General features: G+C 43.3%; 1 protein-coding gene across 1 annotated transcript in view; it reads left to right on the top strand.

Moving 5' to 3' along the window:
* The first annotated feature begins 7116 nt into the window (after window positions 1–7116).
* CRYL1 (crystallin lambda 1) overlaps window positions 7117–25712 on the top strand; it is a 59118-nt gene continuing 40522 nt past the window's right edge. Inside the window, exons 1-3 of the mRNA XM_084265254.1 lie at window positions 7117–7163; window positions 9817–9924; window positions 22547–22673. Coding sequence (XP_084121380.1) covers window positions 7132–7163; window positions 9817–9924; window positions 22547–22673 — 267 coding nt within the window. The 5' untranslated portion in view covers window positions 7117–7131. The remainder of the gene's footprint in view (window positions 7164–9816; window positions 9925–22546; window positions 22674–25712) is intronic.

The following is a 25712-nucleotide window of genomic DNA, read 5'->3' as shown; positions in this document are numbered from 1 at the left end:
TGCGGTTAATACGGCTGCATTCACCTTGTGGCCATTCCCTCACTACCGAGGTCTGCCTTTGCCTGGCTAGTTTCATAAAACCCCTCAGGAAGGCAACATCCGAATTAACGCAGCGTAAGCAACGCGAGCACTTCAGGAAGCAAAGCCGTAGCCAGGACGCCGCGCTGCACAGCCCGCCAAGGGACGGCTCCGCTCCAGCCGCAGGCGGCCCCGCTCCAGCCGCAGGCGGCCCCTCGCTGCTTCCCGCTTGGCTGAGGCCTCCGCTCAGCCCGGCGCCGAGTCGCTCGTTCTCGGGTTTCCTCCGTCAGTGCCCGGAGCGGGAGGGCAGCGGCGGGAGGGCCGCGCAGGCGGGCAGAGCACGGCAGGCTCGGGTAACCAACACAACCGTGCCAATGCCTCCGCGACGCACACGGCCTGCTCTCCGGCCGCCTGCGGCCCGCTCCCTCTGCCCGAGAGACGCAGAGGACGGCGGCCTGCGTTACTAACGGGCCCGTCGGGCAACGCGGTCCCGTGATGCACCGCCTGATTACTGAGAGAACAGAACAGAGAGGGCATATAAGCCCCGCGCATGCGCGGAGCAGCTGCTGAAGGCTCAGCCCTTGTGTGGGCGCAGCTTTCTGTGAGGGTCAGTCTCATGGCTACTGGCGACCCAAGAGCAGGGTGGACGGATGGCCTAAACCAGTCCGTGCGCCTGGTGTAATTCATCCCCTCGGCTGTCAGTGCTGCCAGCTCGTCTGCTCCCTGTCAGGATCAGCTTGTGTGTGCTTAGTCTTGGGGTTAATAAAACCGTAAGTTTTGTCTCGTTTCTGCAGACAGCACAAAGATCCTGCCCTCTAAAATGTGTAACTGCAGGGAGGAACCCACACAAATCCAAACATTGCCATGACCATCTCAGAACTCTTCTGGACAGATTTTTCAAGTGGATTGGTGGTGACCACTGAGCTAGAGCTCCAGACCATCACACTCTAGCAGCAGACGAGCCAGACAGGCAGACAGACCTCCTCACTGCAGTCACCGCTCACTCTTGGGGTGTTCACCATTTCTTCCAGTGAGCTGCAAAATCCGGTCTCAAAGCTGGCTCAATAGAAAAGTCATGAACACTTCCCATCTGCCACAGTCTTTGAGCTATGCCACAGTCTCTCTCTGAACACTGTCTCTTTGGCCCACAGCAAATGATTACATTTTGGGGAAAGTTTTCCATGCCTAAATGAGAAACAAAATAGAGCAGGGATCTCTGAACATGCCTACAGTATTTTTCAGAGAGGAAGTATTTTACAAACCCAATTCTAACCTACTCCTACTGCCTTACGCTAGTGGCATTAGAAAGCTGCAAAGAAATACACAGTGCCGAGTCAGTCAGAACACCTGACTGACCGGGGTTTGTGAGCATGCTCAGGGTTTGTGAGCATTATGCAATGTCAGGGCTTTCTGCTGTTCACCTCGTTTCATCCTCAAAGCCCTTTCTGAAGAGATAGAGGATGGGTGAAAGGTATTTCTACAACAGAAACAAAGATAACTTAAAGAAGTATTAAGACATTATCACTTTTTACACTAACCCATTCACGTTCCACACATGAACCACTTTCACAGGTTGGCCATGAGCCAGCAGTGTGCCCTGGTGGCTGAGAGAGCCAATGGGATCCTGGGGTGCATCAGGAGGAGTGTGGCCAGCAAGTCAAAGGAGGTGATCCTCCCCCTCTACTCTGCCCTGGTCAGGCCCTACCTGGAGTATTGTGTCCAGTTCTGGGCTCCCCGGTATAAAAAGGACAGGGATCTCCTGGAGAGAGTCCAGAGAAGGGCTACGAAGATGATTAAGGGCCTGGAGCATCTCCCCTATGAGGAAAGGCTGAGTGAGCTGGGGCTGTTCAGGATGGAGAAAAGAAGACTAAGGGGGGACCTTATTAATGTTTATAAATATCTTAAGTATGGGATTCATGGGGAAACGGCCAGCCCCTTTTCAGTGGTCTGTGGAGACAGGAAAAGGGGCAATGGCTGCGAGTTGGAGCACAGGAAGTTCCGCACCAACATGCGGAAGAACTTTTTCACAGTGAGGGTGCCAGAGCCCTGGGACAGGCTGCCCAGGGAGGTGGTGGAGTCTCCATCTCTGGAGATATTCCAGACCCATCTGGACGCCTGTCTGTGCAATATGAGCTGGGGAGCTGCTTTGGCACGGGGGTTGGACCCAATGATCTCGAGGTCCCTTCCAACCCCTATGATTCTATGAGACTTCAGGCTTGAGACCTTTAGACATGACCATCTGGAATACAACTATTCTGCTAAATAACAGATTTAAGGTGGGAAAAAAAATCTGTTGAGTTACTTGCAACAAATGAATAACTTCAGCGTAAGAAACTAGCTCTGCTATCCAGCTCGTCCATAATGGGGATCTGGACATACTGGTGCCCAGCATATTCTGATGTTTCAGCCAAATTTTCTAGGGCAGTGGAAAGAAGGCACCATGATAAGGACACAGTGCACCTATCCTGTGAATGAAAAGGTGCTGAGGCAAAACTGGAATCTGACCATGTTTGTATTACCAAACTTTCTTACCCTCCAAAATCAGATGTATACACCCAAACCAACTATTGGAAGTGGCCCCTGACCTGTACATTCCCTGACAATACTGGGAATTGGTTGGGAGAACACTAACTAGCTACCACTATAATGGGCTGCTCTAGCCCTAGAGACAGTCAGCTCCAGCGCCCAGTCCAGCCCCTGGCCATGCTGCCCATTGCCCATGCTGCCAGAGCGTGCACTGGGCACCAGGAGCTTGGGAACCCTCCCTGACCCAACTCCCTGGCCTCTCAGTACAGCTATTACTTCTGATGTCCTCACAACAACATGAGAGTCTCAATAGACTTATTTATGTTTCTAAACACTGTGTCATCTACTTTTTTTTTCCCTGGTGCTATGAAATACTGGATGTGTTTAAAATGAAAACCTTTTTAATACTTAACCTTTCAAAAGATTTTTGGGTTTTTATAGTAAAAAAATTAAGAGTGGAATGGCAATTGAACTTCCAGTAACTAAATTATTTTATAGACAAAAATAAAAAATGAAAACCTCAGATCTTCTTTCTATATTTGAAAATTAAAACTTCAGCTGTTTTTTCTGACTGGTCTATGTTATAGACTTGGTACTCTAGGGTCATTAATCTCATTGCACATCCATATCGCATGTTACTTTCTTCTGTTATTGACTATATGAACAATCTGGGTGTTAGAATCTTTATATATGAGCTCATTATTTCTGAGCTCTAGAGCGCTTTTTAACATAAAGGGTCTTCCAGTTAATGCTTCCTAACATAGAAACAATAAGTTAAATAAGCCTTTTATCTCTTGTAGGAGATTTAAAAGTCAATTTTATATTTGTGATCTCTCAGGTGGTGTGCATAAACATATAAAAATCACATTGAGAGAATTCAAGTTAGAAAATAAGGTTTCTAGAGCTACTCTTGATGCAATGATAAGTACAAGGATCAGAATGTTTTCAGGGTTAGGTTCTTAATGTAGAATGAATTAGGTAAAAATATTTTATAGACTTATGTTGAACATTTTTAAAAGAGCTACTTCAGAACAGTTCTAAAGGTGGAAAATATTCGGTATAGTTCTGCTCTAAACATCAACATTTACTATATAGTCTGCATTTTAGTACAGCAAATATTTACATAGTAATTTGAAAACAAGCAAAATGAATGGAAGAACCTCATTACAAATTTAAAATTTAAAAGACATTTGCAACAGGAAAATTATCTTGTTAATAGGTATTTTTACTATTATTATAAAATATTTACTATTTTTACCATCTAGCTTTGCTGAATTGTGTTTTTGTAACACCTATTGTACTACTTTTTACATTCTGATTTCTGCATATGGCTTCTTTAGAATCAGCATTTTAGCAATGCAGGTAGTATTGCATCAGGCCATTTGCAATGTGAAAGACTACCTAAATTAACTGCACAAGCTACTAGCAATAATTAGCTTTAATTGTAGCATAATGCTAATATAGTTAGTAGTTAGATTTACAGCATGCAAACCATTAGAACTCTACAGAATAGGAATAAAGTTATTAAATTGAGGCTATCATTTTAGAGCATTATGCTTTCTGAACCATTAAGATTGTGGCAGCAACATACCATATCCATTACAAAAGAAATGCACTTTCTGGTTGGTCAGGTTTGCAAGTAATGTATTAAACCAATCTAATGGTTAACAAATGTGAACTCTGCCTCTGTTTTCATGCCAGGCCAAAAGCTCAGGCTAGGACACTGTATTTTATAAGCATGCAATTCCTTTATTTTCTGCAAGGGGGAATTCACATCTCCTTCACATCCCACCTCCCAAAGGCTCAGTTAATGCTAGCTATTTCCCTTTGTTTATTACATGACTCTTTTATACTGTCCTGCTCCTCCCCTGCAGTACACCCACCTCCTCTCTTGGGCCAGTAGCAGATTTCAGTCCCTCACGTGGGGCAGCAGAAGACCATGCTCAATGGAAAGAGACTAAAACCATGGAGAGACCAACTACAGCTCCCAACAGAAGCCAAGTCTGCACCTACTGCTGTCGGGCTTTGAAGAATCTAAAAGCTGGTGAGTGTGTATTTGCTCCACTTGGGCCTCTCCTGCTGCCAGTACAAGCCCTACTTTTCATTCCCTATTGGAGCCCAGCACCTTGCACCATATTATCAGTTATAGATTTTTGATGTTTCTGGGCTGAGGGTACCATCTGGCCTGCCCACGTGAGCTGCAGCAGAGGGAGTAGAACCGCTGTTTCTTATTCATGGAGGCTGCAAGTGCTGGGCCTAAAAATCCTTATGCTACTACACAAAAATGAAACCTTGCTCCTCTTATTTAACTCGTATTTTCTTCCCTTGACTTACACTTCTGAGAACTTAATTCTGTATTTCCTTTCATGCAAACTTCACTCTTTCTCTGCTTTTGATTATCTCAGTTGGGACTCAATGTGAGTGTGGCTGGTCACCACAAACAACGAGGAATGTGGCTGTTGTCATACTCTAATCAAATAACCAATGCAGAGCTATGTGGCTCTGGATTCATTGCCACTGACCTCTTCTTTTGTTCACCAGCAGAACTTAAGGGCCCTGTAGTTGTTATTATCATAACTGGGGTTAGCCCTCAAACCCCTGTAGTAACACCTCCTGAACAGTTTAACTGAGCTTTTAATTCTGCTGAATCCATTTGCCTATCTGTAGTGACTTTGGTCTCTAGTAGTCTATTAAGACAACTTCAGGTATAAATATATATGTCAGGAGGGCAAAGAATATTAAATGACTGCTAAGTACTTCCAGATCAGAGTGATGGCAAAACTGTTCTGAAAAACATGTTTCCAAAGCCCAGGAGACAGTACTTTTATGTTTCAGGAACTTTTTTTTTTGCTTTGAAGTAAACACTTGAGTACATGAAGTAAGTCTGCATTCATTGCTTCAGTTACACTTTGGCTTGACAAAGGTCTCTGAGCTTGGAACACGTGCCAAGGCTTGCCATTTTGAATTAGTCTTCAAAAGGACAGAAACTTGTAGTTGATAAAGTCATGAAATAATGCTTTCTACGACAGCCTACACAAGCTATGAGCAGCCCAATTGGCACCACATTCTGCACCCTTCTGTCCCATTTCCTTGCATCTTCCTGTGGCCCAATTATGGAATTATTGCATTTCCCAATTACTGGCAGGTCTCAGGTTGCATGGCTGATTGTGACATCCAGCAGGTACTAGTCTGGTTTTCCAGCTGCTGTCTATCCAGTGGTCTTTGTGAGGCCTTTAGGAACTTACACTTTCAAGGTCTGCATCTCCATGAACGTGGTTGGGATTAGCAAAGTACTAGTGAGGGGGAAGGAGATACAAAATGATTATGTAGGTTTTTTCTTGGAAACTAGAACAAAGGTTCACTGAATTTCATCAGTAACAAAGAAACATTTACTCTGTGAACAAATGTATTGATCTTCAACTTTTTTTTTCAGAGGAACACAATAGTGCTTGCAAGTATTTCTCAGCTATATTAGGGGTACAGTAATACAATCTTCTACAAGAAGCATTTAAAATACTAATTTTTCTTGTCAGGAAGATCCAGCATTATTAGAAAACAATATGAGGGTGAGTAGGAGCTACCCAGAAAAAATTTAGTAATGCAGCATGCCACAGGAACAGTAGATACTGTAGGGCAGCTTAAAGAATCATGTTGACATTTGCACAATTCGACAAGTTTTCCTATGAAAAACAAGGACAGCAAAATCATTAATTCAGAATTCACTAATAAAGTATTTTTAAGAATAAGGCCTTTCTTAAAGTGAAAAAAATATGGAAGTAGTTTCAAATTTTAACTTTACTTTGGAACTCATTTGCGCCCTTATCAGAGAGCCACATGTTTTCATGTATTCTAGTACTTTCTTTGGCCAAACTGCCATCGAGGCCTTTGTGTCTTCAAAGGCAGCTGTGGATCCCAGGGCCCTGGCTCTCACAGGTAGGAGCTCAACCGGGGGGCACCCCGACACTAAATCTAGACGCCTGCCTTTTTTAACAGTAGGGTAAAACCCAAACCATCCTGGCCACGGCTGACCTCCTCCCCTCCTGCAGGTGACCTCCCTCACCTGCTTCCTCCTGGCAGGGCCAGCCTTTCCAGAGGCCAAATCAGCTCTGCCAGCGCATCCAGTTCCTGGCGAAGACCCTGCTGATCCTGAGAGAGAAAATGACATGGCCGCACCCCCCGCGGCCTGGGGACGACAGGGAAGGAAGCAAGCTGGGACTCAGCCCAGGTGAGAGCTGCTGGTAGGTCGGGAGACCGGGGAGACCTCTCCCTGTCGGTACAGGTAGGTGGTGGTGGGTAGACGGGTGCAGGAGCCACTCCCGCCCGGCCTCGACCGCTGCTCCCCGCGCCGCCTCTGGGCGGGCTCCTTCCTCGTCGGAGAGGCTAAGACCGCCGGGAGGGTTGGGGAGCGGCCGCTGAGGGGCGCGGCGCGAAGCCAATCAGAGCGCTCGTAGCAGGAGCCAATGGGGGCAGCTGTGACATGGCGGGAGCCGTGGGTGGGGGAGGGCGGACATTAAGGCGGAGGTAGCGCTTAACGGCGCCGTGCCGGTTTCTCGACCCGCATTTTCTGGTCCTTCTACCCCCGCAGACATGGAGCTCTCGCAGGTTGCAATCATCGGCAGGTAATGGCTCTTTTCTCCCGCGGGTAGTGCGGGGTCCTGGTGCCAGTCCGTCTCGGCCCCCGGGACCTCTGGGAGCAGGTGCCCGAGGACGCGTGGAGGGGCTCAGGCGCCGTCCCGGCGAGGTCCTGCCTGCGGGAAGGTGGGTTTGCTGCCTCAGCTGCCCCCGCCCCTGCAGGCGACGGATGTCCTAGCGAGGTGCTAACTCGGGGCGGTCGGTGGGTTTCGGCGTCTGTCGCCCGTGCTGAGGAGAGCCTGGCTGGGGTAGGGCAGCAGCGCGGGGCAGGTCGGCCAGCTGAGCCTCCTGCTGCCGCAAGAGTTCAGGAGCCCGGGGTCTAGTGAGCGCTCATTAGAGAAGTGTCTTCGCTGAAGTCCCTGACAGCTCTGTGCTTCTGTAAAAAGAAAACGAACAACCTCCCCCACAAAATCCCAATAAAAAACCTCAAACCACCAGCCCCAGCAAACATCCCCAGCATCTCAGCTCGACATAAGCCATCCCTGGGGTCCGAAAGAGTGCTGCCCTTTTCCATTGTAATGTTCTTGTGTGTAAGTGCAAGAGGAGCAGAGAAATCCGAGCACAGCTTTAGGATCCTGATTGTCAGCTATGTCAAGAAACGCCCAGGTCTCTCAGTCACTCCTGCAGTAACAGAAGATACAGTGGTGTTTTGTTTCATCACCTTCTTGAGCGAAACCTGATGCTCTTTATTTGAACAACAATCTGTTGTGGGGAAGGGAAAATGGTAACGGCCTCCCCTGTGCCCCGCTGCTACGACAGACTTTGTAGTGAGACCGCTTGAGGTCTCGGGACACGTGTCGCGGTGCCATCATGTGATGGTGGCAAAGTTGGCTCTAACCAGTGGTGCTCGGGGAACTCTTCCCTGAGTGTGAAGGGTCAGGGAGCTGGGCTCTCGCTCCCTGGGGCTGCTGTGGAAGTACACTGCTCAAGGCAGAAAAACACTTTTCTGGTAGCACCTGCTGAAGTTTTGAGCAGATCTGGTTGTTAATGCTTCATCGCTGGACCCAAAATGACAGTGCTTAAAGTGTCAGAAAGGGCTGTCGTAGGGGCAGATCTGCTGACATCGGGCTGTAACGCAGCTGTCGTGTGCAGTGGAGTAACAGTGCAGGCCTGATACCTCCCACTGATGTATTTTGTATGCTCTGTAGTTCACAATTAAAAACCCTGCAATCCTAACAGCATGTGTTAAAATAAAAGCAACTTCTTTTTTTTGTCAAACATTGATTTAAGGAAACTTAATTTTAAAGTGCAATTTGAGAGAGATGATGCCAACTTATAAAAATATTGGTAGTTCAGATATGCTTGTTTAAGCCATCCAAATGCTTTTATTTTAGAAATATTTGCTGCCCTGGAGACTACTAACAAACCTTGACCATACCTTGCATTTTCCTAAGTGTGCTTGTTCTGTAGTTGCTGGAGAACTGCTGAGGTCTGGGCTTACTTAAAATCAAGTTGTATGTGTGTCTTTTCTTTTAAATAGTAAGTTTTGAGTGAGAACTTAGTCCACTTAGCAATACTAAGTGCAAAGTTTCCCCTCTTTTCTTCCCCTTCCCTGTTATTTCCACTGATTCCTGCTGTTTCCTAAAGCTTCCTGTTTTGTTCTTTTTATATTTAAAGCAAAGGTTGAACATGTTCCTGTTTTCCTTATTTTCTCATCCGCTCTGTTGCTTTATCTCTGACTTTTACTCCCCTTGTAATCCTTTATTGAAGCACTAGTGGCCTTGCATTTGCCAGTTGCCAGAGGTTGCTTAAGTTTAATGCTGCAAATATAATGATCTTGGAAATTATAGGAAAGGCATGTAATTATTAACTCCCCACTATAGTAGCCATGAGTATGGAGTTCTGCTCTCATCTCTGAGAGAGTTTGGTTTTTTGGTTGGTTTTTTTTTGTCATCTTGGATTATTTAAGCTTCTGACACTGTACCTCAGTGCTTCTGTTTGAAGAGACTGATGCCTGCTATGAATCTAATAACGTTAAAACTTGGATTGCTTTGAGAGACGTGATAAAACTGTCAGTTACATCAAGTTTCTTCTATGGATTTCTCAGTAATGTGTAGGCAGACTGTTCCTGGGTGCTGCCAGCATGGTAGGATGCCTCATCTAAAAGAGGCGGGTAGGTGCTTGGTTGTTTTTTAGTCTATGATGGGTTGTTTTTTCCTTTTTGTGTGCTTATGGTAGGTGCTTCCTGAATTGCTGAGGACCCATGACTTCGATAGCAGGGCCTTAGGTTTTCTGATCATCTCTGGAGCAGCATCCTGAACTCTTGGGCCAGTGGGCTACTGTCCATTTTCAGACTATCAACGGCACAAATTAGTTTGTTCTGGTTTTGGGTTGGTTTTTTTTTAAATCTCTTTGAAGTAATTCCATGTACCAACTTCAGGCTAAGACTGTAGCTGACAAAACTGATGACACATGAGTCTGATGTTCCATGGTGGTCATTCCTACTATTTGAATTTTGTTGTCCCTTCTCTGTTTTGACTTGTTCTGATTATTTTGCTTGCAGAGAAGCTACTGTGTAGCTAGCAAAGGATATTTCTCTGTTAGAGTAATTTCTGTCTTCCTTCTGGCAATGCTTCTAAGACCTCCTTCCCTAAAAGAAATGTTTCTTTATTAATTGGCTGATATTTATTTTCTTTTCAGTGGACTCATTGGTCGCAGCTGGGCCATGGTATTCGCGGCTGGGGGCTTCAAAGTGAAACTCTATGATATTGCCCAACAGCAGCTAACAAGTGCTCTGGAAAATATCCGGTAAGTCATTGAACTTGAAATGGCTGGGATTGTCTTGAAACTGTGGGATTTCTATAGTTATGAATGAACAGTCATACCTTATTATTTAAGGGAGCATAGATGTTAAACTTTGAAGAGGGCTTTAACTTACAAGTACAACTCATAAGAGCAGAACTATATTCCAAAATATCTCACTTAAGAGCATTTTAAGATCTTAAGTAATTATTTAAGATCTTAAGTCTAGAACCAATTTCTTGAAATGATGTTTACTGTATTTAGTGATAAGATAGGCCAGTCTTAAAATACTTGAACGTAAGAGTTTTTGCATAGGAAGACAATGAAGAACTCTTTCACAATAGAAGTAGGCTAATATGGTTCTCTGGGGAGCCCTGGTGCAATTATTAGTATTTTCTAATTAGTGTTTTTAACACTTTTAAACCAATATTTTTGAGTTCCAGAAGAACAGGTTGCTAGTTCTACTGAAGATGCAACTACCAATCAGTTACAGTAGAGGCTGGGAAGGAGCAAATTAGAGACCCTGAGCACAAAAACTATTGTGCTGGTTCAAACCAACAGTCCACCAGCACTTTTCTCTGTTGCCTTGTGACTAAAGCCTCATGCTTTTGGTACACCACAGAGCTACAAGTTCAAGTCCTGCCTGCCTGCTCCCCTCCCCCAAATATCAGTGCCTAGAAGTTGCTGCTGTGTTCAGTAACTCTAAATAGGTTTCTTCCAAGTATTCCGCTAACCTTAATTTGAACCTGTGTAAATCCTTTTGTGGCCTCCTTGCCAAAGGACTTTGTGTTCTGCAGGTTTACTGCTCGCTGTGTGAAGAGCCATTCCCTTTTGTTTGTTTTCAACTTGGCTCCTCAATTGCTTTTTTTTTCTTTGGCTCCTAGCTCTTATGTCAGAACTGCTGGTTCGTTCTATTCGCCCTGTTCTTGCTAGTTGTGAAATGTAGTTTTGTTTCTGCATTTGAGAGAGAGTGCATTTAAAGGGTGGTGGTGTGAACAATCTTTCATTGTGTCAGCATTTAATTCTAAAGTTCAGGTTGCTTCATGATCAGCACCAACCTAAATGCGACACCCCTCCCTTCATGATGCCGTGGAGTGAAATATGTTGGCGGGTATAAGGAGTAAGTTGTACCTAAAAAAGAGGTGTGGAGTGTTGTATTCAGATTGCTTTCCGTAAAAAAAGCTTACAGCAAGGAGGAGCCCCACTTAGATCAGTTCAGGTGTGTTTGTGCTGGCCTGTGCCTGTGTGCTGTCCGGTAAGAGTTCAAGGCAGGCTTTGCCATTTACACAAGGTGTTCTTAACTGAACTTATAATTAACTGGTGTATCTTGGCTTTTGTAACGCCTTAGTTAAAGAGTCTGGTTTCAGGACAGTGTTTTTACGAGGTGGTTTCTTCAACCATTAATTTAATGATTGTACCTGTCAAAATGTGGTCAAACTTGAACTTCTTTGCACTGATTTCATAGCACGCCAACCTGCAGTAAAACCCTTTAAGTTACAGATAGGATACTCATGTAAAGGATGGAGCTGGAGCAGGTAATGGCTTGTAGGAGAGAGCAGCAGGAGAATACCTGTTGGAGCTGTCTGACAAAGCCACATGGCTGATACTTCTCTGAACTTGGTGGGATTTGTTTTCCTCGTATCTAAGTCACTAGTACTTTCAGGAAACTGTTAGGCTTAGGAGGTTTGTGGGTGGTTGTGGTTTTTTTGTTTGGATTTTTTTAATATTAAAAAGTATTTCATAGAATCACAGAATGGTTAGGCCAGAAGGAGCCTCAAAGATCATCAAATTCCAACCCCCCTGCCATAGGCAGGGACAGCTCTCACTAGATCAGGCTGTTCAAGGCCCCATTCAACCTGGCCTTGAACACCTTCAGCGAGGGGGCATCCAGCACCTCCCTGGGCAACCTGTTCCAGTGCCTCACCACCCTCACAGGGAAGAATTTTTTCCTAACATCCAATCTAGATCTGTCCCCTTCCAATTTAAAACCATTCCCCCTCATCCTACTGCTATATTGCTATATATGCCCTTATAAAAAGTCCATCTCCAGCTTTCCTGTAGGCCCCTTCAGGTACTGTAAGGCTGCTATAAGATCTCCCCAGAGTCTTCTCTTCTCCAGGCTGAAGAACCCCAACTCTCTCAGCCTGTCCTCATAGGAGAGGTGCTGTGGCCCTCCTCTGGACCTGTTCCAACAGTTTCATGCCCTTATGTTGGGGACTCCAGAACTGGACACAGTACTTGAGATGGGGTCTCACGAGAGTGGAGGGGCAGAATCACCTCCCTTGATCTGCTGGCCACGCTCCTTTTTATGAGCTTCTCATCCACTATCTACCATACTTGATCCATTCTACTCTGCAGTCAATGAACTTCTAGTGTATGGAGCTACTCTACATATTAAGGAGAAACTGGGGTGTACGGAAGACTACTTGTAGCTTCCTTTTTCTAAACAGAAGAGGAATGGGATTGGAGTAGTAAACAATATTCACTTTACTTCTAAAAGGAGATGTTACTCCTTTGAGGACAGAAATTATACTTATATATTTATTAACTATTTTGTGATTGACTTTTAGTACACGTGACTTGTAATTTGTTCTGAATTTACATAAAGGGCAATATTTCAGGGTTTGGGCAATGTTTCAGGGTTTGTTAACCTGATGAAGTCAACACTCAGACAGTAGAGGGTTGGCAGCAAGAATGTGTAGTTCTGCAGAAGGACTAGGATGAGTCTGAAATTGACCTAGAGTGATGATGAAAGCCTGCTCATATCTGTATGGAAAATTTGAAATGTACTCTGTAAATTTATTCAAAACACTTGGCTATGGGTAAAATATAAAAGTGTGGAATCTGGAACCACTGAAACGTGTGGAAACATTTGTCATGTTGCCAGAGTTATCAGTAGACAAGATAGAGAAGTAAATGTGCTGTGCTGGATTTACTACCTACTTCCTGTTGACGGACATGGGGCGTTTGGTGCCCTGTCACACAAAGCGACTGCACACTGGATTGAACTGGGTGTACCAGTAGCATTATTAACCAGGGTCTGCTCTAACGGAACAACCTCTTGTTCTGTTGAATTAAAACTAATGACAGCTTTATACCATAATCGACCTACTGAATGCATGCTATAGTAACCTGCCTTGGAAAATCTACCCAGTCATATCCAGTATGCTTTCTTCTGACTTCCCGTGATTCCATTTTGAATGTAAGACTGCTAAACTTTAAAATAATGAGAATTAGGAAAAACATTCCTGAAAGTAATCCTAACACTTAGGATGGAGAAATGCTTTAATGCATTTTGGTATGCACAAAACCTTTGTGAGTCTTTTAAGATGCAGACTTTTTTCAAATACTTACTGTGCTACCGTTCTTAAGAATTATGGTACCAATAAAGATTGATTAATTCCGTTGGAAATGGTGTATTTTTTTCCCCCTCTGTTACTAGTTCATGTTGTATATAGAATAGTTTTGCATGTGTTATGAAAGACTATCGCAAGGGGGAAAAGTTCAGTAATCATAGAATGGTTTGGGTTGGAAGGGACCTGAGAGATCATCTAGTTCCAACCCCCTGCCATGAGCAGGGACATCCTCCACTAGCCCAGGCAGCCCAAAGCCCCATCCAACTTGGCTTTGAAGGCTATCCCCTCCCTGGCAGCAGCAGCTTCTCTGGGAAACCTGTGCCAGGGCCTCACTACCCTTACAGGGAAGAATTTCTTCCTTACATCTAATCTAAATCTCTCCTCCTTCAGTTTAAAGCTGTTACCCCTCATCCTATCATTACATGTCCTTGTTGACTCCGAAGAGGACACAATAACTTGGATATTTGTCCATGCATTCTGTGATTTCTTTCTAGAAGTGCATTATTGTTAAATATGGTAATTACTTAAGTACAAAAATGTTTTCCCTCCAGGACACAGGAGAAGGTGACTTTTTTAATACATAAAACCCAAACAGTTGTACGTATAAAGGCTGTAGCTAGCTTCAGGGAAAAAAATTAGAGGAGGAATGGTGGAAGATCTTAGGAAGTAGGCTGTGCTAAAATATAAAGACAAGATTATTTTTAAAGCAACATTATTAGATTGAGCTTCACTAAATAGTACACTTATACTATAAGCTTTTGTATCTTCTGATTCTTTCTTTCTTCTCTTAGTCCAAGTAGAAAATATTTCTGGGACAGGTTAAGGTTGACTCTGTGAAGTGCTGGTCGTGTCTAGGGATACGAGTATATAAAATTACTATTGTAACTTTTATTAAATAGGTACAAAAAAATGCAGTGCTAGGATCAAAGTATAGAAAAACTTGGTTGGAAAGGAAGCAACTTTGACCCTCGCTTTATTTAATAATAGGGACTATATCCCTTAAACTGAATTTAAATAAATTATTAGTGAGTTCTGTTCTTCCAGAATGGATTTCTGTAGAACTCTGCCTTCTGAAGACTCATACGTGGTGCTAATGCTGCATGGTAGTGAGTCTAAATTCAGAAGTGAGGCTGTTCAGTGAGAATTGCTGCATTGTCAGCTTTGTCTGACTATAGGTTGCTCTTGTGCATGGTTCAAAGATGTTAGGCCTTTAAAGAATCAGAGCCAAGCAGTCTTGAGATAAGAATATCATACTTCCTCTATTCATTATGTATTAATTTAGCTGTAAATTTTATTTGGCTTAATAAGTAGTAAAGTGCAGCATTGCATTAAGCAACCTCAACTCTTCTGTGCTGTAGGAGCAAAACTGCTATGAAAACCAAACAAGATATAGGGGCTAGAAGTAAGTAGTGTCTCCTTGCCCCATCCCTGGTGAAGTGAGGTACCTTAAGAATTCTGTACTGTTGTGAGTGGGAGTTAGAGCTTGTAACAGAGGGCCCAGTGTATGACAGGTCACTAAGCCCAAGTAGTAAACTATTTGTGCCTATGTCTTCATTACACCCAGAGTTTTGAAAGTCTGTTCCCCTGTAACTTACTGGCACATCAAGCCTGTACAAAGTCATAGGCTTGAATCTGCCTTCCCATTTTATACTGCTGTTCCACAGCGGGTCACAAGTGCTGTTCCCCAGGGCCCAGTGCCAGTGCCCATCCTCTTAAACAACTTTATTAATGATCTGGATGAGGGGATTGAGCACACCCTCATTAAGTTTGCAGACAACACCAAATTGTGGGGGAGTGTCAATCTGCTGGAAAGCAGGAAGGCTCTGCAGAGGGACCTGGGCAGGCTGGATCGATGGGCAGAGGCCCACTTTATGGGGTTCAACAAGGCCAAGTAACCCTAGGCAACCCTACGGGCTTGGGGCAGAATGTCTGGAGAGTTCAGCTGGCTGAACATGGCTAAGAAGGCCAACAGCATCCTGGCCTGTATCAGGAATGCTGTGACCAGCAGGAGTAGGGAAGTGATTGTGCCATTATACTCCGCTCTGGTGAGGCCACACCTTGAGCGCTATATCCAGTTTTCAACCTTGAGATGCTGGAGCGTGTCCAGAGAAGGTCAGCAAAGCTGGTGAAGGGTTTGGAGCACAAGTCCTACAAGTTGTGGCTGAGGGAACTGAGGCTTTTTAGCCTTATGAAAAGGAGGCTGAGGGGAGACCTTATTGCTCTCTACAGCTACCTGCAAGGAGGGTGTAGAGAAGCAGGGGTCAGTTTCTTCTCTCAGGTAACAAGCAATAGGACAAGAGGAAATGGTTTCAAATTGCACCAGGGGAGATTTAGGTTTGGTATCAGGAAGAATTTCTTTATTGAAAGGGTTGCCAAGTATTGGAACAGGCTGCCCAAGGGAAGTGGTGGAGTCAGCATCCCTGGAGGTATTTAAATGGCATGTAGATATTGTGCTTGGGGACATGGTCTAGAGGTGAACTAGGCAGGGTTAGGCTGTGGTTGGACTTGGTGATCTTAAAGGACGCCTTCAAGCTAAGTGATTCTATGATTCTGTTTTAGATATGTCAGTGTTGGTTTTGGTGGGAACTTCAGCTTGAACCTGAACTTAAACAAACCAAACAAAGAAACCCAACAAGAAACTCCTTAGAAAATGGTTCCTAGTAGGTAGGATCCTGATATAGACTTGTCAGTTCTGATGCCAAGGTGCCAAAAGAATTTTAACAGATTTAACGAGCGAACTTCCGTAGCGCAGTAGATTTCAAGATACTGTTGGAATTGATCTTCTAAGGGTAAGAACTAACTTGCAATGAGTCACAGACCCTACTTAAATTCAGCAGTATTGGCAACTCTGCATTTATCATGGGAAAACATAATGACTGTAGCTGCATTTTCCTTCTACAAAATCTTTCCTCTCATTGCAGCAGCCAGTTTGTGTAATGACCTAACTGGAAAATAGTTTGTGTGTGGTAACTTTAGGAGATGTTAGAACTTTGGTTGGTGTTTGTAAATGGCCATGCTCTCAGGCTGTGTCCCAGCTCCCCTGTAGTTCTTTGCTTTGTGCCTCTTCAAACTATGTCATTCATTGATATACTGCCATTGCTATGGATGAATCCCATTTGACAGCTTTTGTCTAGACAGAAACATAAATACTTCTGTGTTCCAGCTTCAGAAAGGTGTGATATGTAGTATCTTTTCCTGATGGAGTGTTGTGTGCTTACCTTTAGTCTGGGCAAAGCAGGAAGATGGGAAGTGGTTGCCAACACCTTCAAATGATCAATTGCAACTCCATATTAAGAGCTTACCATTTGACCACTTTGTGTCAAGAGTGAGCTGGGCCCTGTGTCAGGGGCTTTCAGTTGCCTGTGTGGTCTGTTGTGTCTGAGGCTAGACAGGTGGGGCTGGTAATGCTTGTTGGGTTTTGGTTTATAGGGGTTTTTTGCCTCTCGTTTCGTTTACCAGACAGCACTGTGGTGCCATTACTGGCTAATGGCCCTAGTCTTTGGCAATGGTGGTTGGCTGAACTTGCAAAGAATAATCGTGGTATTGTCTTGTCTTTTTTCCCTCCTTTCTCCTTGCTGGCTTAGGCAGTAAGTTTGTGATTCAGTGGTCCTGAATCTTTCAAGTATTTGCTTGTTGCAACATTGTGTGCTGAATACGGCTACCCAGCAGTAGCTCTGGATAAAGGTGTGTGAGCGAGATGGGTTAAGTATTAGAATCTCTTACAAGGTCCTTCCGTAAGGACTTTCAGAATGGGATTTGCAACCAGGAGTGTTGTTATAGATGGGGTGCTTTATCTTAAAGCAAATACTGCTTTAGTTCCCAGTGTAGAGGTAGACATAGGCAGGCAGGTACAACAGTAAAACTCTGGAGATAGGCAAAGTATGGGCTCCACAAGGAAGTAATATTTTCTTATGGGTGTGAATTCTTCATTCTTCAGAGACCTTACTGGTGTTAGTCAAACTCTTTTTTAAGATGTGTGTACAATACAATTTTAAAGCCAAGTCCTGTGGTGCATGCTGTGAACATTGCTGCAATGATCTGTCTGCGGACCATCACCCTGAAGTCTAGGCTGCCTTGAATAAAAAGTCATCCAGTAGAGGTCAGTGGTGTACTGCTGTATCTACAAACCAGTCCAATTTATGCCTCAATGTATGGTAAATATCAGGGGAAAGTCCATTCCTTTGCCACAGAAGCATGAGCAACATAATACTCTGGGGGAATATAAAGAGCCTTTAGCATTTGGAAGAATTAATGTTAATTTTTGGAACAAAACAGGCCAAATGTCAATAAATATATTGGTGGAAAAGGGCAAAAAAGAAAGAATTTTGGCATTCCCTCACAGGAAACTTTTAAGTAGTGCACAGGTTGTAAGGTTGTATTTCCTATTCCATGCTTTAAAGAACTATTCTGACATAAATGGCTATAGTGCATGAAGATTTTTGTTAAGGGTTGGCTGATTTTTTTTTTCCTTCATAATGTTCCAAAGTAGGAAGATTGTGGTTTTGCTGGTTAATTAAGAAATTGTTTTCTTGGTGCAGTGTAGTGTGTAATGGCTTATGACAAAGTAGCAGAAATGATAGGTTGTTCATTGCTGGCAGAGAAGGAAAGGTATGAAACAGGATACAGGTGCTGCAAACTTCTGTAAAAGCTCATGGAAGAAAAATAAAAGCCTGATCTCTTAAATCTGTCACTCTAAGCCTTTTTTGCATCCCTCAGTTACCAATCATGCTGTTTTAGAGGACCAGGGAGGATGAGACTGGGGTCATATTGCACAGAACAAGAACTTTACTCCCCTTCTTCGAAGAAGGAAATAACTGTGTTGTGGTTTCTTCAAACTTATATTTTATGGTGGTTTTTTGGTTGGGTTTTTTTTTAAGCAACATACAGCCTAAGAGCAAGAGGATAATGCTGGATTTAGACAAGTGCACCTGGGAAATGAACTTTTGATGAGTGGAAAGCTAAGACCTTATGAATTGGAGGAAATAGCCTCAAGCTGCATCCAGGGAGGTTTAGATTGGGTAGGAGAAAAAATTTCTTCACCAAAAGGGTTGTCAGTCATTGGAACAGGCAACCCAGGGAAGTGGTTGTGTCACCATCCCTGGAGGTATTTAAAAACCATGTAGATGTAATGCTTAGGGACATGGTTTAGTGGTGGACTTGGCAGCATTGGGTTAATGGTCGGACTCAATGATCTTAAAGGTTCCCAGATTAAATGAGTCTATGCTTGGTCCTTACTATCTCACTTCATCAGGTATGAGGGAGTGAGGAGTTTGGATACTCAAATTTAGGTGCACTGTTTCCTTACAGATGAAGCACTGGCACCTTTAGCGTGCTGGAAGCCTTAAGCCTTGGATGGAGCTCTCTCCTGGCAAGCTGTGGTGTGCCTTGGCAGCTTGGAAAATGAAGCTGAAGCTTCCTGTTTCCTATTCCTCACCATGCAGACTGCCCAAAGGCCATCCAGCTTCCCGGCCCATCCATTTGCTATGCTGTTAAGAAACCAAATGGGGAACTTGCCCAGAAACTTGATGGATTTCCTGCTGCTTTGTGTGGTGCTGCCTGGAGGGGAGTGTTTGAGTGGTTTTGCTTTTTTTTTTTTGTGAAGTGCTTTTAAACAAAACTTACAGGAAAGAATTTCTGACTAGTTTAGCTTTGGGTAAGAAAGGTCTGGGTTTTTGATCCTAAATCCATATTTGAGAAAATAAGGCAGAAAGCTATTAATGAAACTCTTTCATCAGTTTTTGGACTGGATAGACTGGTAGGAATGCTAATTTTGGTACCAAGTTTAAGGGACTTGAGGGAAGCAAACAGGACAGACCTGAGCAGTGTCTAAAAAGAGTATCACCCTTGACTTCATTTTCCAGCTAAGAATGAAATGAACCTTTTTAAAGCTCTTGTCCAGTGTAAACAGAATGCAATGCTTAGCTGTTTACCCAGGCGTGCTCTGCCTAGGTGTCAGTTCAGCTCTGACAAAAATGAAGGGGAAGTGTTAGAACTTGCTGTACAGAAATGATTATCTGGAGTTAATTGCTGAGCCAGTTCATCGAAGAGCAGAAGGTTAATGCTTGTAGGAGTTAGTGCTGTGTGTGCACATGCATATGGATTTTTGTTATTGTTGGTTGTTCTTCTCAGTTTGAAAAATGGGTGCATGTTCTGGTTTAGAAGGTGCACTGTCACCTTTACCGACTTCAAACAAAACCTCTGTCAACATTTTACCTACTCCCAAGTTATTTGGAGTCCTTTGATTTATTGTATAAAGTCCATGGTGATCCGAAGGTATTTGCTTTTCTGACTCCTGTGCTTAACAGAGCTTCACTATGCATTTTTCTGCTCTCAAATGGCTACTGAATGCTCCTTGCCTTGATTTTTAGCGGAGTTGCTCCCACAATAAAGTATTGCTGCTCTGGGTTGGTATCAGAAAGATACATTAGGAAGCTGTTTTGTTTGCTGGGAAACAAACATTCTTTTCCAATACATTGAGTGGAAGAAAGGACATTAAAGTAACTTGCAGAGCAACAGATGCTTATGACTTCTTAATAAAGACACAATAAAAGTATTAGAGCCTGTATTTTCTGTATCTTCTTAGACTCAATGACATAGATGCTGAAGTAAAATTCTGATTCTTTGGAAGTTAATGGTAGATTTAGCGAGCCAGTTCAAGATAAAGAGCTGAGGGCCCCATGAATCTCTACTGTATAGTTAAGTAGGAGCTGGGTTGTCTTTAAATCCTTGTAAACTTTCACATTTCACTTCAGAATACTGTGGTATAAATGTGTCATTCTGACCTATTTTCTCTCAGGGCAGCGGAGGGGCAGGGGGGATAGGGATAAGACAAGATGGATTGCATACTTGGATGCCTAAAAAAGGTCAAGCAAGCACCTGAAACACTTAGTTCTCCCTTGTCTTTCAGAGAGCTGAAGATGATTTTCTCACATCTGCATGTTGAGGGTGGGTGGGTGAATCCGACTCATTTAAGAAAATCTGGAGAGGGAAGCTTAGTAGTTTTATTTGATCTATGAACTGCATAGCTGTTGACAGGAAAGAGCTGGGAGTAAGGGGATGGTTTGACAAAGCGTGAATGCATTATCACATGCTGCTCAGCAGGTGGCCTGAAAGGAGCGGAGAAGAAAGGAAGCGGTGTGATCTGCATCCCTCTCCCTTTTCAATGAATTTAAACTGCTGCCTGGAAAAAGACAGATTCCTGTCACTTCATAGACTACCTGAGAGCTAGTCGCTCCCTGTCTGGTGTGTTTAGGATTCGTGGTGGGTGCAGGGGTGTCATTGGTGGGGTGAGGAAATGGTTCCCCAGGGTGTAAGTGCCGGACTGGAGAAGTGCTGAGCCCTGACCTGGAGGCTGGCTGCCTGTCTTGCTTCATAAGGGGTAAGGCAGGTGTTTGTCTCTGGCTGTTGTGGATTTTGACAAACATATGGGTTCCCAACTCCTTTGAGAACCCTAGATAAAAAAAATAAATTCAGTGTTGCTGCTGGGATACGTGGAGGGGCCTGGGCTGGTGTAGTAAGGAGTGAGGTGTGGCTGGGAATGGAGATCGTTGGGACCTGTATAAATAAGTTCTACCCATATAAATTATAAATAAGTACTGTCCCATAAAGCCCCTATCGAAGACAGTCATGTGTGCCACAGTCACTTAGGAAACACAGGGTGGGTTACTGGTTATTCTTTATGCAGTTACATGATTTGTGCAGTACAAAAATAACAGGTATTTTTCCAGGCTCCTCTGTTTGCTACAGCTTTCCACCCTCCATCTGGGTGGCAAGTGCAATTTACTTTTGTAAAAAGGTATCAAAAAAGAAGCCAAAGCTTCAGAACCAGATTGGTAGGGAGAAGAAAGGATTATTATTTTCTTTTTTTTTCCTATTGCTAGTCATTAGCTCAATCTCTTCTTCTCTTCAGGATGAGCAATTTTGCTGGATAATAACCAAAGGCTCAGAGGAGTTCTGGCTGGAGCTAACTGACAGGTTTAGCTGTGATAATGGGTACATCAAATAGCTTTAGGTTGATTGTGATCAGATAGTTTAATCCAACTTAATTTCTATGGAAATTGCTCCACTAAGTGACTATGAACAGTTTTGAAAATGGCTTGCTTGCTCTGGTTTTTTGAGGGTTTCAAATGGTAGAGACTTTTTCTGAGAAGGTGGTATGTCAGGATTGTGGTGGTTTAGCCCTGGCTGGAGGCCAGATGCCCACCAAAGCTGCTTTATCACTCCCCTTTTCAACTGGACAGGGGAGAAAATAGATATGGAGAGGCTTAGGAGTCGAGATAAGGACAGGGAGAGATCATTCTGCAGTAAGCGTTACAGGCAAAACGGACTCAACATGGAATAAAAAGAACAAAAAAGCATCTAACTTATGACACTGCACTGCACACCCAGAGGAACCAGAGTCAGATAATGAGAAGTACAACCAAATCTTAAAACACCTCCTTCCACCCCTCCCTTCTTCATGGACTTCACTTTAGTCATGATTTTGCTCCCTTCCTCCCCCCCTGCACCCCCCAGGTGTCACAGGGAGGGGACAGGGAATGGGGGTTTCAGTCACTTCCTCCGAGTTGTTTTCATTCCTGGTGGGTGGGGGAGGGTCCTCACACCCTTCCCCTGCTGCACCATGGGATACCACCCACATCAGACAGTCCTCCATGAACTTCTCCAACCTGAGTCCTTTCCCACGGAGCTTCAGATCTTCACCAGCTGCCCCAGCTTGGGTCACTGCTATAGGGTACAGCCTCACCACAACGCAGCCCCAGCAATGGCATGTGCTTGAACATTGATTTCAAGGTCTGGCCACTCCATCTACTTGAGTTTTTTGCTGCTTGCTCTATAGTTGTTGCCTTTGTAGGAGTATGGGTTTTCTTGGAAGGACTCTGGGCCGTATGGAATGTATTTGTTTGTTTCTACAAACAGTGAAAGTGTTCCTGCAGGGAGGCTTCATAGCTAAGAGCTGTTGTTTGTAAAGCTAGATGAAGTATATTAACGTGATCTTTCTTCCCATTAAATCTGAGTAGAAAAACTCTTGCTGATCCTGCACCAGTGAAAATAGGTTTGAGGTGGTGACAAGCTGGCATCCAGGACTACATATTAGAACTGCCCATGCCTGAAGAAAAATGTTTAAGATGGAGGGAACAAAGGGAAATGACTAAAACTAACCTTTATATTATATTGAGTATAAATATATGCAGTGGCAAGGCAAATAGCAAAATACTACTGGGTTGTTAAGAAACGTTTTAAAAATACTTAATTGTGTATGTTGTTTCTGTCAGCAAGCAAATGAAAGAGCTGGAGGAGTCGGGATTCCTGAAAGGAGCTTTGAGTGTGGAGCAGCAGCTGGCTCTCATCACGGTCTGCACAGACCTGAAGGCAGCAGTAGAGGGTGCTACTTTCATTCAGGTAAGCAAAAATTTGGCAACTCCTAGCAAAAAGTTTATAAAGGTCATCAAGTGTGGTACTGTGCAGTCAATATTCAACATGCTGACCACTTAAGGATGGTAGTGCTTGTTAAAGTTCTTCCTAGCCTAGTATTTTGACGTGGGAGAAATGCCTTTTTGCAGGATTTTACTACTCAAGAATCCTTTCAACTCCTACTTATGTTGGAAGAGGCTGGTAGGTTTCTAAGCCAAGAGAGAATTGCTGACCTCCATGTGTAACACACAGTCTGTATGTTAACAATACAAATGTCAAGGTATGAATGCACTATAGATTTTTAGTGTTAGACTGTTTTGCATTCACTTCCTTTGGTCCAGATCATGAAACTATACGCTGTTACCCCTGTGTGTTATTCCTTCATCAGTAACAAGCCTAGAGATTTGTCAGTTCTTCCTGTTTTCAGGTATGTACTGCCTACCTCTACTGAGTTTAATCTGCAGATTTGTTGTCTAGTCAGTTCCATAAAGTCATTCCACAAACGCTTGTGGTTGTAATGACGACGACCAACTTAGCTGATAAAACTTTAAGGTCATTTATGAATAATTGTAACAAAGGGCACAGATAATCTGTGAAACAGCACCAGTCAGCAGACTGACTGGCTTTACCACAGTTTGTTTGCTATTTCTTTACTAGTTACTGTCTGTGAAGGGATCCTTGATCTCATGAGTGACCAGTTGGCTTCCTTGAAAGCTTTTATTTTTTTTGTTGTGAGACTTCTGAGCATTCACACTGACTGCATCAGCTACATGATGCTTGTGCCTGTGTTTGCTGCTTCCTTGAGAGAGTTCTACCAGATCTGTGAGCCCGGACTTCACTCTGAAGAAGTTGCTTTGATTCTTCCACATTTATGTTAGACTCATTTTGTGCTACCTGTTCCTCTTAACTTACTGGATAGAGACATAAGGCCTTACAGGCTCATTGTTGAGATCTTTCCTGCATCACACTTGCCATTCATCTGCTCTTTGCCACCAAAATAAGGTACATTCCATTTTATATCAAGTTAGCAGTTGCGTATCACTGTTACTATGTTGGGCATTCAAACCATATTGAAACATGTCCTAGTACATTGGTTCTGGTTCCACTCTGTAACTTGTTTCAAGACGACTCTCCTAGTTTTGCCTGTTTTCTTTCAACTGTTTCTTACTACCTGTTATGTCCATATGGTCTTTTCATTTTCTCTGTATGCTAGGTGTAAGGATCTGATGCTTCTTACTGCCAGCTTTCCAACCCTATAGTATCCTCACTTTTATTTTGGTGTCTTCTTCTGAAGCTAAGCAGAGCTGTAACAGAGTTTGTTGATCCTGCAGAGATTTTGAAACTTAGTATGCTGCTGTTCCTCTTAAGGGAGCCTCTTCAGCAGCAAGACTTTTTTGAACAAGGTCCTGTGTGCGACTTCAGACTGAATCAGGAGCTACATCATCCATCCCTCCAACCATCAGCTGCTATATTGATCAGGCATTGAGCAGGTGTTGCAGAATCAAAGTAATTTTGAGTTGGAAGTGACCTATGGAAGTCACCTGATCTAATCTGCTACAGGACCAATTTATATCTGCGTGCTGGGGATTTGTGCAGTTGAGTTGTGAATATCTCTGAGGCTAAACTTCTGGTCTCTGGGTAATGTGTTACAGCATTTGATTACCCTCACCATAAAACTTCTTTCCTCGTATCTAATTGAAATTTCCCTTCTTACAACTTCAGTCTCTTGCCCCTTGTCCTACCACCATGGACCTCTGAGAGGAGTCTGGCTTCTCTGTGTGTTCCCTTCAGGTGGTTGAAGACAGCTGTGTTGTGATAGTCTCTGAATAGCAACAATCTACCTGGGGTAACTCAAGCTTTCTGGTGCTATTTTCTGTTCCCTTAAACATCTTGATGTCTTTTAACATAGTTATTGAGTGTATAAATAAATGAAAAAAAAGTCAAGTAGCTGCAGTATGCCTGTGGGTAACAAAGTGTGTGTGTGAAAGGCTGGTGGCATTCATACCCGTTTCAAACCATAGCATCACATTTTGATTTGATAGAAAGCGTTACCAGTACAGAGTGTAAGTGGGTGAATTATTTGAACTAGTCTTTAATTTGCTCTTGGAAGGTATGATCTTTCAGATCATACTTTCAGTAAGATCTGAAAGTATCTTACTCTTGGGTTCGTGGCCTTATTTCAAGTAATGAACAGACTGCTTTTTGGCTGAACCATGTTGAACTTCAGAAACATTGCCTAGTGCAGCTTGGAACCTGAAAGGACAAAGTGGACTAATTGTAACTTAGGAGTGCAAGTGCTTTGACTCTTACTTAAAAGATAAAACATCACTTGCATTAATGTTAGTTGAATGTAGAGGACTTTCTTACCTTGCTTAATGGTATAACCTACTCATTAACTTGTTAGGAGACTTCCATGAGAACTGCATTTCTTTACCCTAGATTTCAGTCAGTTAAATCTTAACTTCTGTTCAAATTTGGCCTTTGTAAGTCCACTTCAAGCTTTAATACATTCCTTGATGTTTGGAGTCCTTGAATGAATTCTGCAGACAGTTGCCTTCTGTGTTGTTTCCATGGGATGTGACTTAAATAGGATGAAGTAGTAAAACATGGAACTTCTTAAATGACATTACTGATAATATAAAAGTGAAGAAGATTCAAAAAATAATTAGGATTGAGCAAGAAGAGAATTCATAACATAATGTCATGAACCTTTGAAAACAAGGTGTGCCTTGGTGCATGTTATTTTACGCATTCACTCTCCTGAGCATTTTTGAGGTAAATTGTCCTGATTTATGTGCTGCACATCAACTTCAGAAAGAACTCAGTCTGTCTTTTACTCTAAAACTGAATATTTACCCAGTTTTATTTGTCAGAGCTCGCTCGTCTGTTCTGCTTAGAGTAAGTGCATAACCTGTAGCTTTTCAATGAATGTGCACTGAAAGCTTCTTGCAACACCAAAACCTTTTAATTCTGAAATAACTATTCCATTAGCTGAAGTCTCTAGAGACAAATGAATGGATATATGTG

This window comes from Gallinula chloropus (assembly GCF_964237585.1).
Source record: "Gallinula chloropus genome assembly, chromosome: 1".
Taxonomy (NCBI): domain Eukaryota; kingdom Metazoa; phylum Chordata; class Aves; order Gruiformes; family Rallidae; genus Gallinula; species Gallinula chloropus.
This window is presented reverse-complemented; position numbering and strand designations above follow the sequence as displayed.